General features: G+C 43.8%; 1 protein-coding gene across 2 annotated transcripts in view; it reads left to right on the forward strand.

The window, feature by feature from the left end:
* The window catches only part of capn1 (calpain 1), a 39,268-nt gene that overhangs the window by 19,725 nt on the left and 1,874 nt on the right, over nucleotides 1–17,669 (forward strand). For both annotated transcript variants that reach the window (XR_014592785.1, XM_083885949.1), the window contains exons 5-21: nucleotides 7,093–7,226; nucleotides 7,390–7,558; nucleotides 10,206–10,289; nucleotides 10,918–11,003; nucleotides 12,198–12,272; nucleotides 13,645–13,805; nucleotides 13,919–14,079; nucleotides 14,178–14,189; nucleotides 14,270–14,481; nucleotides 15,616–15,655; nucleotides 15,752–15,817; nucleotides 15,906–15,963; nucleotides 16,060–16,124; nucleotides 16,890–16,958; nucleotides 17,038–17,116; nucleotides 17,192–17,308; nucleotides 17,575–17,633. Coding sequence is in view for 1 of the 2 variants with exons in the window: in XM_083885949.1 (XP_083742075.1) it covers nucleotides 7,093–7,226; nucleotides 7,390–7,558; nucleotides 10,206–10,289; nucleotides 10,918–11,003; nucleotides 12,198–12,272; nucleotides 13,645–13,805; nucleotides 13,919–14,079; nucleotides 14,178–14,189; nucleotides 14,270–14,481; nucleotides 15,616–15,655; nucleotides 15,752–15,817; nucleotides 15,906–15,963; nucleotides 16,060–16,124; nucleotides 16,890–16,958; nucleotides 17,038–17,116; nucleotides 17,192–17,308; nucleotides 17,575–17,633 (1,647 nt within the window). In the remaining variant the exon portion in view is untranslated. The remainder of the gene's footprint in view (nucleotides 1–7,092; nucleotides 7,227–7,389; nucleotides 7,559–10,205; nucleotides 10,290–10,917; nucleotides 11,004–12,197; nucleotides 12,273–13,644; nucleotides 13,806–13,918; nucleotides 14,080–14,177; nucleotides 14,190–14,269; nucleotides 14,482–15,615; nucleotides 15,656–15,751; nucleotides 15,818–15,905; nucleotides 15,964–16,059; nucleotides 16,125–16,889; nucleotides 16,959–17,037; nucleotides 17,117–17,191; nucleotides 17,309–17,574; nucleotides 17,634–17,669) is intronic.

Here is a 17,669-nt window from a genome sequence, read left to right on the forward strand (position 1 = left end):
ATCAGTACATGATGTTTTCTTTCTGTCTCTGTGGTGTCTCAGGGCCTTTATCAGCTGAACTTTGCCTTGCGTACAAAACGCACTCGTACGTACAAACCACTTGGATATTTGAGGAGGTTCAGGCTGGAGCTATGACACAGCTGTTGGAAAGACGACCATAAAGCTCTTGATGCTGCAGTGAGTCAGCAGAGGAATTCAGTTTGACTGTGGTGCATTTTCGCAACAAAATGTAGGTCGTGGGTTAACATTTTGCTCATGTAGATTTAACAAACCTCCAATTTTGCCTATTGTCCACCACTTTCTCCTCCACACGAGGGTCGCGGGAGGTGTTGGAACCCATACCAGCCGACATAGGGTTAGGTGAAAGGTGGGGTTACGCACCTGGACAGGTCACCAGTCCATCGCAGGGCCAACACACACAAAGAAGTCCATTCAGAAAGGCCTTCAGTTGAACTGGGATTCACTCCAACAGTGCTAGCCGCTAAGCCGCTATTTAGTGTTAGTACAGAATATAAATGTAAATGCACAGGTATCAAACTTCCTGTTGTACAAACATGTAGAAAAGTGACATTTTCACCATTCTGGGTGCAGTTTAACGACCTTTTGTACACAAAAACAGAGCTGGTTTAGCTATAGTCCTGCTCTCTGTCGCCCTCTATTCTCCATCAGTGGTAACTGCAGCTTCATAACTTCTGTTCTTCTTGACTTCTTTCAGTTTCTATTCCGGTCCGTGTTTTTTCTGTGGCACCTTTTTAACGTCATACACATTTCCTTTGACGTGGCAGAACTTTTAGCTTCATCCATCAAATTGGTCGACGATCCGCGTGACTTTTTAACGTTGTCAGTGCAAATTTCAGTTCAATAGCTTGTTGCTTTGTCTTAAGGTGACTTTTAATGACTTCTACTTTATGAGCCGTAAAAGCCGAATGTCGCTGATAACGGCACGGAAGGTTAAGCTAATAAGACGTTTGAAATGAAACTCCAGAGAAGATTTTTTTTTTCCTAGTTTGTTGATGTCATCATGGCTGTGGAGGAGTGTGTTTGTCTTGTGATGTCACCTGACTCATTATCTTTACCTGAGTGAGTGTGTACACACAGCTTATCTGATAAAAAGCTATCTATGGTGTCAATGTGTCCGTGATACACGAGCACATTTGTTGCGATATGCAGCGCACTCCTGTTTCCAAGTGTGAGGAACCTTGTCAGAGGGTTCTTTGTGTGAATCCTGGCTCAGTTAGAGGCCTGTATGTGTGAAATTAGCATGTTCTCATCATGTTTGCAAGGTTCATGTTCCCCCTCCTCACACAGTTGTTTGTCCCTTGTATGTAAGCCGTGTCCAGGGCGTGTCCCTGTTCCGCCTTGTCAGCAGAAATTAAGTCCAGCTCCCGTTATGACCCTCGAGCTGGAATCTGCCAGAACAGATGGCAAGAGTACAGATTTTATGACCGTGTGATCGAAATGCATCATACTGCGACCGTTTTGACAGATTGAGCATATTGCAATATGAGTTACAGGAACCTGAACTCCCATTTTGAAGCCTCGCGATCCCCAGTTTGCCCTGCACCAAGTTGTAAAAAGAAGTTTATAGACGTCACCTACGACCAGGCTTCGTATTGGACGATAACGGCTGTCAATCGCATTGGTGTCCACTCATGTATATCAAACAGGAATTGAGCTAATTTTACCAAATGAGCTTGCAACCAGTCAAGTCGTCCCCCTAGTGGTTATTCAATATATCCCTATATCCCTTTCCTGGGTGGCTTCAGGAGGAACCCGGAGGAAGCCGGGAAGACTATGCCAAGTTGACTTCCTTCCTACCTACCTACTGACCGACGACCTACTTTCATACCTCTTAAGCTAACTACCTATCTATCTCTTAACCTACCTACCTACCGACCGAGGAACTTCTTTCATACCTATTAAGCTAACTACCTCTCAACCTGCCTACAGACTGACAACCTACTTTCATACCTCTTAGGCTAACTACCTCTCTACCGACCTACCTTCATACCTCTTAACCTACCTACAGATTGACGACCTACTTTCATACCTCTTAAGCTAACTACCTATCTACCTCTTAACCTACCTAGCAACCAATAACCTACTTAAGCTAACTACCTCTCTACCTACCTACCTTCATACCTCTTAACCTACCTACCTCTTAACCTTTTAACTAACCCACTTACCGACTGAGGACCTACTTTCATACCTCTTAACCTACCAACGACCTACTTTCATACCTCTTAAGCTAACTACCTCTCTGCCGACCTACCTTCATACCTCTTAAACTAGCTACAGACTGACAACCTACTTTCATGCCTCTTAAGCTACCTCTTAACCTACCAATGACCTACCGTCATACCTCTTAACCTACCTACCTCTTAACCTTCATACCTTTTAACCTACCTACTGATCAACAACCTACTTTCAATGCTCTTAACCTACCTACCTACCTACCTAATATATCAAACTCCTCATCTGAAAATCAAGACTTTTTGGTGGTAGTGAACATCTAACCCTTATCTGATGCACGCTAACCGTTCCCTCCTCTCTCCGACTGCAGATTAAGTCAGGATTTTATTTACATTCCGCCATTTTCAACCTGCTTTGTCATGGAACACTTTGAGCCGAGTCAGCAGCGCTGTTTGACTTTAGCGAGAGTGCTTCGCCAAAGACACTGTCGGCATGCCAAGTCTTCACAGAGGAGAGGAGACAGAGAAAGACTGAGAGGTTTTGAAACTCTGCTCACATAGAACAAGCAGAGAACAAACGCAAACGCATCCGCTGTGATCATCCGAGTTCACGTCTGGCAGCTTCATTACTCAGTCATGGAAAGAAATGAGCAGAGTGTCAGATCCAATCAGCTGCCAACACACACACACACACACACACACACACACACACAGAGGTTTGCACATCTGTTCTTGTTCTTGCGACACTCCATTGACATCCATTCACCAAAACAAAGCCTTTTTTACCAGAACCAGTTCATACCGAAGCACAACCTTAACCCGAACTTTAACCAGTTCCTCAGAAATTAGATTCTGCCTCTTTAAGACCAGGTTTTGGTCTTTGGGTTTATGCCAGAAAGGATCCTAAAGAGATTACAAATACAATACCCATTTGCACTTGTCTGTTGGGGCCAGTGATTCAGTTCTAGTGAAGTCAGCCAAGGCCTGTTTTTCACTGATTGGTTCCAGAGACGCTGGGATTGTGAAAAACGAGCATCCTCTGTGCATGCAAATGCACTCACGGCCACTTTATTGGGTACACAGGACACCTGATACAAAGTGTGCAGCTTCTTCTACTGTAGACTGTAGATCATCCGGGTTCAGGACGGTCTTCTGCAGACCTTGTTTGTAAAGAGCGGTTATTTGAGTTGTTGTTTTTTGAAATGTTGGACCCTCTTTTTGGCAAAGAGCTGCTGCTGACTGACTGATTTTTTTTTTTTTTTTTTTGGACCATTCTCTGTAAACTCTTGAGATGATTTACTGCGTGAAAATCGAAAGTAGCTAAAACCCAGAGTAGCTCATCTGGCACCAACAACCACGTTTCCACCTTCCAAGTCACAGAAATCCGTTTTCGTCCTCATTCTGAAGCTTGGTTTGAACGTCAGCGAAGTCACCATGACCAGGTCTACGCGCCTAAGTCCATACGCTCTTGCTACAAAGAGTGGAAACGACTTGATTTGCTCCAAAGGATTGTTAACACATGACTGTGTTCATTGAATGTGTGTGGAAGCTAAAAGGCTTGTAAATACATTAGGGCTGCAAAGATTATTTTAGGGTTAGGGTTGACCCATAACCCCTAGGGTTAGGGTTAGGGGTTTAAAGGTTCCTTTGCTCCATACAACAACGAAATCCTTCAAACTGAATCATTTTGGTTTGAGGACAAATCAAGACATTCGATAACGTCATAATTTTTACGGATTTGATCCTAGCTCCTCCCGTAGTGTACCGTGCCGTTACTCTGGTACCCCAAGGGTAGGGCACCGAAAGTTGGAAATGCAAAAATATTAAAATATAGGTACCATACTGAACAATGAGCTCTGCCTTAGTTCCATTTCCTCCTCCTTTTTTCCTGTTGCATATCTCTGCACGCCTGACTTTTGTGAACAGGATTTCCCCTCTGTATTGGTTTGGATCGTCTAAGCCTCTGGGTGAATTCCTCAGACCTGGATGAGTCATCTCAAAATATAATTATGCCGTGGTGGTGGGCGTGCGTACGGGGGGGGGGGGGGGGGGTGGTATGAATTATACACGAGGCAATATCTGGCAGCAGGAACAAATGATACGAACTGGGGCAGTTGTTTCGGTTCCTAATATAGCTCACATTTCACACTGGGATGTCTTTAATGTTTTTGGAATTGCAATGAGAAACTGTCAACACAGGCTGCGAGTCGTGACACAGGTGTGGTGAGACTCTGTTTCCCTCAGTTGGGCTGGGTGTTGCAACACTCTGCTGTGTTTGACTTAAAGGGTTAAATGAAGTTAGGTGTGTGTCTGTGTGTGTGTACAAGCATTTTGCCAAGGGCAAGTGAGTGCATCTGTTTGTGTATGTGTGTGTGCTTTGTCTTTCCCCCTCATTGGCTTAATTGTGACACAGCTCCATGACTTCTGCTGGGTGTGTACCATCCATCCATCCATCCATCCATCCATCAGACATTCATGCACACTCCTGTTGTACACAAAAGAACACATGTTGGTCACAACGCACAAAAACACACACAGCCTAAATTGTGGTCGGATACAAACAGAAGGCTCCCTCCTCCAGCTGTGGCCCTGTATTACTTATTTTTACAGTGTTTTCCTGATACCTATCTCGATGCAGTACTTACTGAGTCTGAGTTTATATTGTTGCCCTCAGGCCGTCGGTGGAAGGTGCCTGCTCTTCGCACCAAGAGATTTAAGGTTTCCTTTGTCCCCACGGCCATTCAGTTGCTAAACAGTAGATAATTAATTGTATGTATATACAGACTGTTTATGGCTGTTGTAACCTGTTGTATTTGCACTTTAGGCCCCTGCTGTTTATTTATTATTTATTTGTTTGTACAGTGTACATTATTGGCATTTTGAATCATATCTTATCTTGCAGTAGGTCCCTTTAATCTGCCCATGATGATACGTTATATGTTACATGTTATTTGGTGTTGTCTATTTGTGTATGTGTTTGAATGTGTGGATCTTCCCGGCTGCAAATCAATTTTCCCTGTTGGGACAAATAAAGACACTTTGACTTTGACTTTGACTTTACTGACCTACCTACTTACCTGGCAACTTGATTGCCTGCCTGCCTACCTACCTAGAAACTTGATTGCCTGCCTGCCTACTTGGCAACTTGATTGCCTGCCTGCCTGCCTACCTACCTACCTACCTACCTACCTAGCTACCTGGCAACTTGACTACCGGCCTACTTGGAAACTTGTTTGACTGCCTACCTACCTACCTACCTACCTACCTACCTGGCAACTTAATTGTCTGCCTACCTACCTACCTACCTACCTGGCAACTTGATTGCCTGCCTGCCTGCCTCCCTGCCTGCCTACCTACCTACCTACCTACCTACCTACCTACCTACCTGACAACTTGACTACCGGCCTACTTGGCAACTTGTTTGACTGCCTACCTACCTACCTACCTACCTGGCAACTTGATTGCCTGTCTGCCTACCTTCCTACCTGGCAACTTGATTGTATGCCTGCCTGCCTGCCTGCCTACCTTGCAAGTTGACCTATCTGCCAACCTACCTACCTCTCTATCAACCTACGTACTTGCCTAACATTGCAACTTGACCGCCTACCTTTCAAGGACAATAAAGTGTATCTTATCTTATCTTATCTTACCTACCTGGCAACCTGATCACCTACCTACCTGGAAACTCGACTACTTATCTACCTACCAGGGAACCACCCTACCTCCATATCTATCTACCTACCTAGCAACTCAACCACCAAATTACCTTCCTAAATGCCTACCTACCTAACTACTCGGCCACCCACCTACATTCAAGTGTTCCTTGTGTTGCTGCCTTGAGGTTTTTGTAATTGTCCAAGCACAACCGGGTGATCACATAATGCTAGTGATCAAGATCAAGATTGCCATTATTGTCACACCAGCATGATGTAGTTTTCTCTTAGCAACCTTGAGTCAAGTAGTTCCTCCATGCTTGGAATTATAAGGTTTTTCCGGAACTGCTCGAGGTAAATTCTCCTTCTTTTTTACCTTTCAATACCATTTTTGTGTTCACTGTGACCTCAAATGACCTTCTGTGACCTCTCATACCGACATCAGCAAGGTTGAAATCAATGTTATTCTGTTTGTATAATGATTTTATTGTCATTTCAGGTCATTTCACGCTTTAAGTTAAAATCTCACGTAACAACTAATTGGCTTATTGGATTATTCAACATAGTTTTGACCCCCTTTTTCAGTGATTTGGGCTTGAAAACAGGGTTGTGGTTCACACATCCCTCCCCTCTCTCTTTCCCCCACACTGTTTCATGCTATGTTGTTATATTCTGCCCTCTGCTGGCGAGCAGTATGTGTGGCAGCAACAACTCTCACGTCTCTTTGGATCATTTAAAGGAAAGTCCCTCTGTAGTAGCACCTGCTGCACTGCAAACCACCTCGTTTTTACTTCCTGATTTTTCAGGGACGTTTCTTGAAACGATGCGTTGTTTAATCCGTTGATTTACTCGCAGAACTGGATTGTGCCTATTTAAAGAGAGCGAGAGCCTTCGGGTTGCTGTGTTTATTTTAGGGTTGGGAAACACAAAAGCACTCTGGGAACTTACATTTCTCAAATGCCTCCTGAGTATTATGCGTTTGTCTGTGGTGTGGTTAGTCTGCATTTTTGACCACTGTTTTTCTTTTTTTGTATATTGTTGATATTGCATTCTGGGAATTGGACAGATGACAAATATATAAACATACTTTATATGAATATACTACAACTATAACGACAAAAACTTTAATTTTACACCGCAAAATATGAGCATTTATGATCTGGGAGAGGGTTTATTTTGTGTGAAAACCCCAAACGTGATGTATAAAAGTAGTCAAAAATCTAAAAGGTTGTAAACGTTGTCTTCAGTTCTGGCAGTTTGGCGAGTGGGTGGAGGTGGTGATTGACGACCGGCTGCCCGTGAAGGACGGGAAGCTGCTGTTTGTCCACTCGGCAGAGGGAACCGAGTTCTGGAGCGCACTGCTGGAAAAGGCCTACGCCAAGTAAGACCCTTCCTGTAACTTTTGTAATCGACTCTATTTATTGCTTTCTGTGCAAACACAAATGTCTGAGATTAGATCAGATCTCCAAACCAGATGCAAAAAGGGAACAGATTAATCCCTCTATTAAGCTAATTATTCTCCAATTTGTTCTGTTTCGTCGCAGGTTAAACGGCTGTTATGAGGCGCTGTCTGGCGGCAGCACTTCAGAGGGATTTGAGGACTTCACTGGCGGCGTGACGGAGATGTACGAGCTCGGGAAAGCACCGTCTGACCTCTACAGCGTCATAAAGAGGGCCGTGGAACGAGGGTCACTGCTGGGCTGCTCCATCGACGTCAGTGCCGCCGCCGCTTGCATGCGTTGTTTAACATAAACGAATGGGATTTTTTACAGGTTTAGCGCAGGTTTTAGATGCAAATCTTTACAGTAATCCGCATTTGACTAATTGTGACGGTGTTTAAGAGCTCATTTATGAAGCTACATGAAAATATTGACTGAATCTGGCTGTTTCAGTAGGTTGTTTTGGTCAGCTGGTGCACATTTAGCAACTTAAGAGCTAGGAATTTACCTCGGGTGACCTAAACCAGAACTAAATTTGGATTTTAAAAAAACTACAACACAATAAACATGTAATGTCAGAAGCAGGAACAGCAAAAATCGATGGGAAATTCGATAAAAGCTGCCTCAAATATGACAAAGCTAACTGATATTTTTGAAAAGTAATTAAATCTCAATGTTGCGTTCACAAGGTGTTTTTTTTTACTGACCCCATATGGTTGGTTCAAATATTATTTTAGTCTTTTGAAGAGCAGACCAACTTTTTGTGAAGTGTGTGTACACGAAGCTAAAAGCAGCAGCCAGTTAGCATAGCCTAGCACAAAGAATGCAAACATTGAGGCGAATGCTCAAATTGGCTCTGCCCTATGCTAGCTAAAATAGCAACAGCAACTTTAAGAAGCAAAAAAATCGCAATGTTGCTTTCACAAGGTGTTTTTTTACTGACCCCAAGTGGTTGGTTCAAATAATATTTTAGTCATTTGAAGAGCAGACCAACTTTTTGTGAAGTGCGTGTACATGAAGCTACAAGCAGCAGCCAGTTAGCATAGCTTAGCACAAAGAATGCAAACATTGAGGCGAATGCTCAAATTGGCTCTGCCCTATGTTAGCTAAAATATACCCTAGCTGACAGCAACTTTAAGAAGCGACAAAAACGCAATGTTGCTTTCACAAGGTGTTTTTACTGACCCCAAGTGGTTGGTTCAAATATTATTTTAGTCTTTTGAAGAGCAGACCAACTTTTTGTGAAGTGCGTGTACATGAAGCTACAAGCAGCAGCCAGTTAGCATAGCCTAGCACAAAGAATGGAAACATTGAGGTGAATGCTCAAATTGGCTCTGCCCTATGCTAGCTAAAATATACCCTAGCTGACAGCAACTTTAAGAAGCGACAAAATCGCAATGTTGCTTTCACAAGGTGTTTTTACTGACCCCAAGTGGTTGGTTCAAATAATATCTTAGTCATTTGAAGAGCAGACCAACTTTTTGTGAAGTGTGTGTACATGAAGCTACAAGCAGCAGCCAGTTAGCATAGCTTAGCACAAAGAATGCAAACATTGAGGCGAATGCTCAAATTGGCTCTGCCCTATGCTAGCTAAAATATACACTAGCTGACAGCAACTTTAAGAAGAGACAAAATCGCAATGTTGCTTTCACAAGGTGTTTTTTTACTGACCCCAAGTGGTTGGTTCGAATAATATCTTAGTCATTTGAAGAGCAGACCAACTTTTTGTGAAGTGTGTGTACACACTTAGCTAAAAGCAGCAGCCAGTTAGCATAGCCTAGCGCAAAGAATGCAAACATTGAGGTGAATGCTCAAATTGGCTCTGCCCTATGCTAGCTAAAATAGCAACAGCAACTGTAAGAAGCGACAAAATCGCAATGTTGCTTTCACAAGGGTTTTTTTTTACTGACCCCAAGTGGTTGGTTCAAATAATATTTTAGTCATTTGAAGAGCAGACCAACTTTTTGTGAAGTGCGTGTACATGAAGCTAAAAGCAGCAGCCAGTTAGCATAGCTTAGCACAAAGAATGCAAACATTGAGGTGAATGCTCAAATTGGCTCTGCCCTATGCTAGCTAAAATAGCAACATCGCTGACAGCAACTTTAAGAAGCGACACCATGTTTTTACTGACCCCAAGTGTCTTTTTAAAGAGTAGGCTAACTTTTTTGGGGGGGAAATAAATGCCTGTATATGAAGCTAGAAGCAGCAGCTAGTTAGCATCGCGTAACGCAAAGAACGGCAACATTGGGGCGTTCTCAAATTGGCTATTATTGTGAACAAATAGATACCTACCAGTACCTTTTAAGTAAAAGTAATCGCGTACTTGTTTTGCACGGTAAAGTTATTATTTTGTCTTTTAAGGATTAGATCAATTAAAAAAAAAATTGGGGGGGGAAGCCAGTTCATGCGGAGAGAGAAGTCTCGCATTATGATGAAATTACGCTCTCACAGTGGACTTTATATAGAATCTGTGTGAGTGAGAAGCTTTGATTCGCCAATATGCTGATGACATGCAACTAATTATGATAAATGGTAACGATACCAACAGGGGAAAAAACTAAAATAATAAAATAAACAAACAAAAAAAACACTTAGAATGTGCAAATAATAACCTTAATAATAATAAATTATGTGAATTTTTACATTTATAATTGTCGTGTCAATCACGTTTCCCCCGTGTTACACCACATGGTCCAGTCTGATGCGTGCATTGCCTCGGTGTAATTGAGACATAACTGATCACACTCATATATACGTTGTGCTTCAACTGTGCAGTGATAATTATGAATGGATTTCTGTGACAACACGCTCTGTCTGTACGCGTCACAAGAGATCTGTGAATCACGCTGAACCGTGGACATCGCTGACCCTTTTTTTTTACTCTTTTTTTGTTTTCCTTGTTTTCTTCTTCCCGTCTTCAGATCACCAACTCACGGGACCAGGAGGCCGTCACGTTTAAGAAGCTGGTGAAGGGACACGCCTACTCTGTGACCGCTGTGGACGAGGTGAGGAGCAGCGAACGTCGCGTGAAACGCCAGATAAATCGTGAATAAAGTAAAACTTAGTCTAAAGCTAAGCTAAAGATGGAGTGTGCGACATGTATTTAGCGTTAATGATCAATATTTTTCATAAAAACCTCAGGATTATGTGAATCTGACAATAAAAGTCCAATAAATCACAACACGGATCGAGCAGTAGTTTGACTTGAGGAATGCGACTCAACACTCTTTTGAGATTTAATGGTTTCTTATAGTTCTTTCAATGACTTTTTGTTAATTTTAGAGTCTTAAAAACTCTTTTCAAAGACTCCCAAGATGAAACAGTCACACTTTTATTTGGTGAGAGCCGTCATAGTGCACAAAAAAACCCATAGTAAACGCAAAATTGTGTCGCTCTGGCTGCGTAATGTGAGCCGATAAGTGGGCAAAATTCAAATGTTCTGCTTTTAATGGACGTCGGCTTCTCTTGAGTGGTTAAGAATTGCTGTACTGAGGGTTTTTCCTGCTCTTATATAATGTTTTAACAGGGTCTGGATTTCCTCACGTTATTATACTGTTATACTGTACCAATTATTCGTGTCACAAGACGATAAACAGTGTGGTGCTCTGTTCCCGGGGCTGGTGCTGTGTGTAGGTGGTGTACAGGGGGAACATGACCAAACTGGTCCGCATCAGGAATCCCTGGGGGGAAGTGGAGTGGACGGGAGCCTGGAGCGACAAGTAAGAGGAAACTCAAAATAATCACTTTCACTTTGCACGGAATCTTCAAACTAAAGCCATCGAAACCAGTCGGCGTTGACTTATACAAGAGCGGTTCCTAAAGGCTGGGTCGGGACCCACAGATGTGTCACGGGATGATTCTTTTGGGACCCCAAAACCTTTTTATTTAAGAGTTGTGTGTACATTTACCACATCATTTGCCAAACGTCTCGCTTTTAAAACGCGCTAGCGGCGGTAAAGTGTGTTAAAGTTAACGCGGGACGCGTTTCCATGCCGACTGACCAGAAAAGACGCACTTGACGTCATGTTTACGTGACTCTCGGTTGTTAAAACGAGTCGCTAAAGTAACGCTAAACTTTTAAAACAGAGGCACACATACGCAGCTACACGGGTACGCTAGTTATTTGTAGCGCCGCTCTTTTCGTTCAACAGACCCCTCCGGTTCCACAGTAGGCGCGCTAACGGCGCTAAAGGAGCTAACGGCGCTAAAGGAGCAGCACGTAAACATGACGTCACGCACTTCCCCAATTAGTCGTATGCTAACTTGCGTTAACGTTGAGGCAGTTAGCCACTAATAAATAGGTTAAATAAATAATAAATATTTATGTCGTGTTTTGTGACGGTAGATTTGTTTGCCATCTTGAAAAAAAAGTGGGCTCCTCCATAGTAGAAAGTTTAGTACGCACTCTTAGCCAAGTTAAAATATAAAATCGAATCAGTAGAATGCGAATCAATTAAAAAGCCATTATTAATCAACACGTTTTAGGTTTAGATTGTATGTAAATCGGGGGACTAGCTTAATTTCCTCCTTTAGGCCGTGGCTTTACACATAAACGGCAGAAAAATGTGATTTATAGTCCCTGAAATGAACCTTCAAAGGGTTCATGTGCAGAGTCGAGTCGTTACGTAACGACACATACCGAGACCTTTTCCCAGCGTCAGTGTTATGTCACGGTTTCTGCTCCGTGCGAATCCGTGCTGACGGACTCACAGCGAGTCTGAACGCTCATAATTTCATTATTCCACAGATTTGCGTAAATCTGTGTCGTGCACCGTAACAAGTGTTTGGATTAAAGGAAACTTTAAATTGAAAGATGAAATACGTACAGGTTTGGACTCCGTGTCCCCGGCACCGTCCCTCTGCTGCTTATTTATTTGACATTTTTGACATCTTCTTTTGTTCCAAATCTTCAGCTCCAGGGAGTGGGACAGCGTGGACCGATCCGCCAGAGGCCGCCTGCAGAACCGCAGCGAGGACGGTGAATTCTGGTCAGTTTGTTTTTCAGATAAGTTCAGCTCCTGAGCTAATGATTAATGATTCATTCAAGGCTTAAAAAGAGGCATCAGATGACAGTGTTTTCTGCTGTTCATATTTACCTTGGTGACAACCAGTGGTGTGTTTGGTGTGTTCTCTGTCACATATCTGAAGAACATCTGCAAGGAATTTCTTCAAATTTGGTGCAACCATTCATTTGGAGCGGAGGACGATGTGGTTAAAGTTTGGTAGTCAGAGGTTAAAGCTCAAGGTCACTGTGGCCTCAGACGTCACATGTTTTTGGTGACTTGTGACTGGGAGATCTCAGGAATCAGCAAAGTAAGGTACTATTTGGTACAAACCTTTACTTAGACTCAGATTAAAGGTGTTTATTTGCAGTGTGAAAGTGTTAAATCTTTTCAAATTTGGCAAAACGCAAAGTCTTGAGAAGCAACAGTTTAGATTTGGGTGGTCAGAAGTCAAATCTCAAGGTCATTGTGGCCTCAGGAGTAACATTTTTGGTCTTGCGATGAGGAAACCCTTTAAAACATTCACTTGGATTGACGTCTATGATCGAGGTCGCTGTGACTTCGAGCGTTTGAGATTGCTACGGCAATTTTCAAGATAACTGGGACCCGACTCTACCTCATGACCATGACCCTGATATCTCAGGAACAGCTGCAGGCAATCATTTCAAAATTGGAACGAAATGTTCTCTTGGACTGAAGTCTGAAGATCAAGGTTTGCAGCGACCTTACAAAACACATTTGATATGATCAACGCAACTTTTCTGCAACACCAGAACATGAACATTCATTTGGACTCGACGCGTTTTAAGGATTACGCTAATCCCTTCAGATTTTGCACACATTTGAATCCCCTCAAATTTGGTACAATGGTTTACTTTTTGGGGAACACATTTTGGTGGTCAAACGTCCGAGTTGTTGTTTTGCCAGTTTCCTTGAACCCAATGTGGTACAAACCTTCAGGTGGACTTCAGTATTAGTTTTATCTTAAGAATGCCTCGAGAGAATCCTATAAAATTTGGCACAAATACTATTTGAAACTGATCAACTTGTGGGTGTGGGTGCTCCGTTGGTATCTAAAGAACAACTCCAAGGAAAGTTTGGTACAGACGTTCACTTGGATCCAGGTGAACGGAGTAGATATTGGCGTTCAAAAGTCAGACGTCAAGGAACACTTTGTTAAATTTTGCACCAGCGCAAAAATGCCATGTTTTGAAAGTCACAAGAGCCAATAATGCTGTAAATGTGGTTCCATAAACAAAGACCTAGTACCCTGTGACCCTAAAACAAGGTCCAGGCTCAGTTTAAGCTTTAGGAAAGAACGTATGAACGTTGCTAACTTTGCGCCCGTGTCTCTCAGGATGTCGTTCAGCGACTTCCTGCGCGAGTTCACTCGCCTGGAGATCTGCAACCTGACGGCCGACGCGTTGCAGAACAGCCAGCTGAAGAAGTGGAGCTCCTCGCTGTACCAGGGAGAGTGGAGGCGAGGGAGCACGGCGGGCGGCTGCAGGAACTTCCCAGGTTTTTATCCTCTATTTGACTCCAAAAATGCATTTTTCATCATTTAGAAGAAATCCTGATCGACAAGACACGGCTAAAAAATTACATTCTGGCATTTTTTTTTTATTGTCTAGCAACCTTCTGGCTCAACCCTCAGTTCAAGCTCGTCCTGCATCACCCAGACTCCCCCGGCCAATCAGAATGCAGCTTCCTGATCGGCCTCATGCAGAAGGACCGCAGGAAGAAACGGCGGGAAGGCAAAGACATGGAGACCATCGGGTTCGCGCTCTACGAGGTCAGAAGAACACGTTACAAAAGTCTACGTCCAAGTTTTAAAGATAATAGTTTGATCGTCTGTTTCTCATCAATGTCTCTTTGTTTATTTTTCGACAGATTCCGTCTGAGGTAAGAGCCTTTTTTTCCTCCCCGTTAAACGACGGAGTTTCACGCACAAACGCGTAACGTTGCGTCAACCGTCTCCTCAGTTTAAGGGCAGGTCTGGAGTCCACCTGAAGCGAGACTTCTTCCTCACCCACGCCTCCAGCGCTCGCTCCGAGCTCTTCATCAACCTGAGGGAGGTCAGCTCGCGGCTGCGTCTGCCGGCGGGCGAGTACATCATCGTGCCGTCCACGTTCGAGCCGTCCAAAGAGGCCGATTTCGTGCTCAGGGTTTTCTCCGAGAAGCCCGCGGACTCTGAGTGAGTGTGGGGTCGGGTTTTTGGCCCGGAAGAAATTCACATTTGAGTGCTTTACAACCAAAGGCATGCAAGGCTTGAGAATAATTTGGAGTGTTGGCTTATGGGAGCAGCCGTTAGCCAAAAAAATGCTAACCAACCCTGAGATAATGTCGTCATAAAACGTCGATGAGTGACTGTGACTATTTATAATACATCTTTTATGGATGATTGCCTAAGTATTTCCACCACAATTATGACCCAATTTGAGGTTTCTTGAATGCACCTTGTAGCTGCTTCCATTAACGATGAAGTAAACCTTACGCTAGCTCTCGTGCGCTGAAGTAAACCGTACGCTAGCTCTCATGCGGTGAAGTAAACCTTACGCTAGCTCTCGTGCGCTGAAGTAAACCTTACGCTAGCTCTTGTGCGCTGAAGTAAACCTTACGCTAGCTCTCGTGCGCTGAAGTAAACAACCTTACGCTAGCTCTCATGCGCTGAAGTAAACAACCTTACGCTAGCTCTTGTGTGCTGAAGTAAACCATACGCTATCTCTCATGCGCTGAAGTAAACCTTACGTTAGCTCTCACACGCTGAAGTAAACCTTACGCTAGCACCTTACGCTAGCTCTCATTCGCTGATGTAAACCTTACGCTAGCGCTCATGCGCTGAAGTAAACCGTACGCTAGCACTCATGCGCTGAAGTAAACCTTACACTAGCGCTCATGCGCTGAAGTAAACCTTACGCTAGCTCTCGTGCGCAGAAGTAAACCTTCCGATGGCACCTTACGCTAGCTCTCATGCGCTGAAGTAAACCGTACGCTAGCTCTCACGCGGTGAACTAAACCTTACACTAGCTCTCATGTGCTGAAGTAAACCGTACGCTAGCTCTCATGCGCTGAAGTAAACCTCACGCTAGGTCTCGTGCGCTGAAGTAAACCTTCCGCTAGCTCTCATGCGCTGACATTTAGAACATTTTAATCTGCAATGAATGTATATTTAAATACTTTTTGTGAGAAATTGTGATGTCCTTCCCTAGTTCTTATCTGATGGAGAATGGAGACTTAAATCAAAACTATTTTAGGGGAAAATAGAAATGCCAAATTTGAAAGTGATGAAATAATGAAATGGAAAATGTTAAAATCCTTTCTTCTTCAGGGAGCTCGATGACAAAATTGAAGCGGAGCTTCCAAAAGAGGTGAGACGATGCGTCGAGCGTCTAAAGTGAAGCGTGGGGAAAGAACACGGACGGCGCTCTGACGACTGTTTTCCTGTGTTTTTGTGGCGTTTTCAGACGGAGGTCGACGAGAGCCAGATCGACGCAGCCTTCAAGAGTCTCTTCAGACAACTGGCAGGACCGGTAAGCGCGAGCAAAAGCCACTTAACGTGGGTTAGTATATACTTAACGTAACCTAATTCACCTTCTCTTGACCGCTTGTGCCCGGCAGGACATGGAGATCAGCATCACAGAGCTGCAAACCATCCTGAACAGGATCATCGGCAAACGTGAGCGTCACAACACATCACATTTCCCTGGAAAGAAGAAGCAGACGTTTTATATCTCTTGTGTTTCCCTAAATTTGACTTTATCAATGTGAACAGATAAAGACCTGAAGACGGACGGCTTCACGAAGGAAGCCTGTCGCAGCATGATCAACCTCATGGACGTATCCTTGAAACATTTAAAGCAGACCTAGACCGGAAGTTCCAATTAACGCTGTTTTTTAGTGTGTATCTGCGTCATTACCTCGTTTACGAAGCCCTGAAGGTTCAAAACAAACAGTTCAGCCACTGCTGAGAACGCTGTGTTTTATTGTAATCTCGGGCTCAGCGAGATCTCTGAAAAAACCCGGTCCGGTTACGTAAACAACGGTTCTCCTGAACAGCAGATCCTCCTGCTCCGGGCACTAGTCCGGGCACATCCGGTTGCGTACATTGAACCGCAGAAGAAGAATAACGTCCGTTGTGGAGGTGTTTCACGAGCGACAGTGTCTTCTGACTCTGGGTCTGACTCCGGGTCAAAGTCATAAAAGTGACGAAACAATTTTTAATCACTGCTAAAACAATGTTTTGATAATGAGTAGCAGTGCATCCTCCGTTCCAGAGGGGGGAGCTGCGTTTCTAAGAGCGGATGTGCTGAATATGTCACTTCCGGGTACTGGCCAATCACAACACAGTCTGTCTTCCGGGTGCGAGAGTTGAGTCTGAAATATCGCCGCTGGGGAACATTGTCAGAAAAGAGGATTTCTATCGGCTCGTTTACAGCAACTAGGAGGTTTTTGACCATAAAAACAAGTTAATGTATGTAAGTAGACCTCCATAACTAACATATATGTGCAACAGGACCACTCTATGTGAGCTTTAAAATCAAATCAGTCAATCTCGCCGTACAACGGAGTCGCTGTTATTTTGTTTTTAACTCGTCGACTCAGACGGACGGCAGCGGGAAACTCGGCCTGACGGAATTCCACGTCCTGTGGGAAAAGATCAAGCGATACCTGGTGAGACGACGCCGTAATCTCGCGCTCTGTGACGCTCGCCGATCTTCTCTAACTCCTCTTTTCTGTCTCGTCGCGTCAGACCATATTCAGGCAGTTCGACATGGACAAATCCGGCACCATGAGCTCCTACGAGATGAGGATGGCGCTCGAGTCTGCAGGTAAATCTTAACGGATCTTTCTTGCTAAAGTTTAAAAAAGGTGGTCTCTCGTGGACTCATTTGTCCGTGTTCCAGGCTTCAAGCTGACCAACCACCTGTTCCAGCTGATCATCCTGCGCTACACGGAGGAGGACATGGCCGTCGACTTTGACAACTTCGTCACGTGTCTGGTCCGACTGGAGACCATGTTCAGTGAGTTCCAGCACGATAAACTTCACATTCCGTCGTTTTGTGCATGCGACCAAACAATTTGTTTTGCCACTTAACAATAAGGAACGTGAAGTTAATTTGGTGCAACCACACATCAAAGATAAAGCCTATCCCTGTAAACTCGTGTTGTACTTAGCGGTAGCACGCCGCTAAATCAATGAACGGCGCGTTATTAGTCAATAACTCATAAAAGAACTCAACTATTCCTTTGAAATATATACGATTCTATGCGTTTTTTGTGTCTCCAGAAACTTTTAAGACCTTGGACACGGATGCAGACGGTGAAATAAGCCTCAACTTCTTCCAGGTATGATCACACATAAACGGCGACAGAGTTAATGAA

Source organism: Microchirus variegatus (genome assembly GCF_963457635.1).
Source record: "Microchirus variegatus genome assembly, chromosome: 2".
Classification (NCBI taxonomy): Eukaryota; Metazoa; Chordata; class Actinopteri; order Pleuronectiformes; family Soleidae; genus Microchirus; species Microchirus variegatus.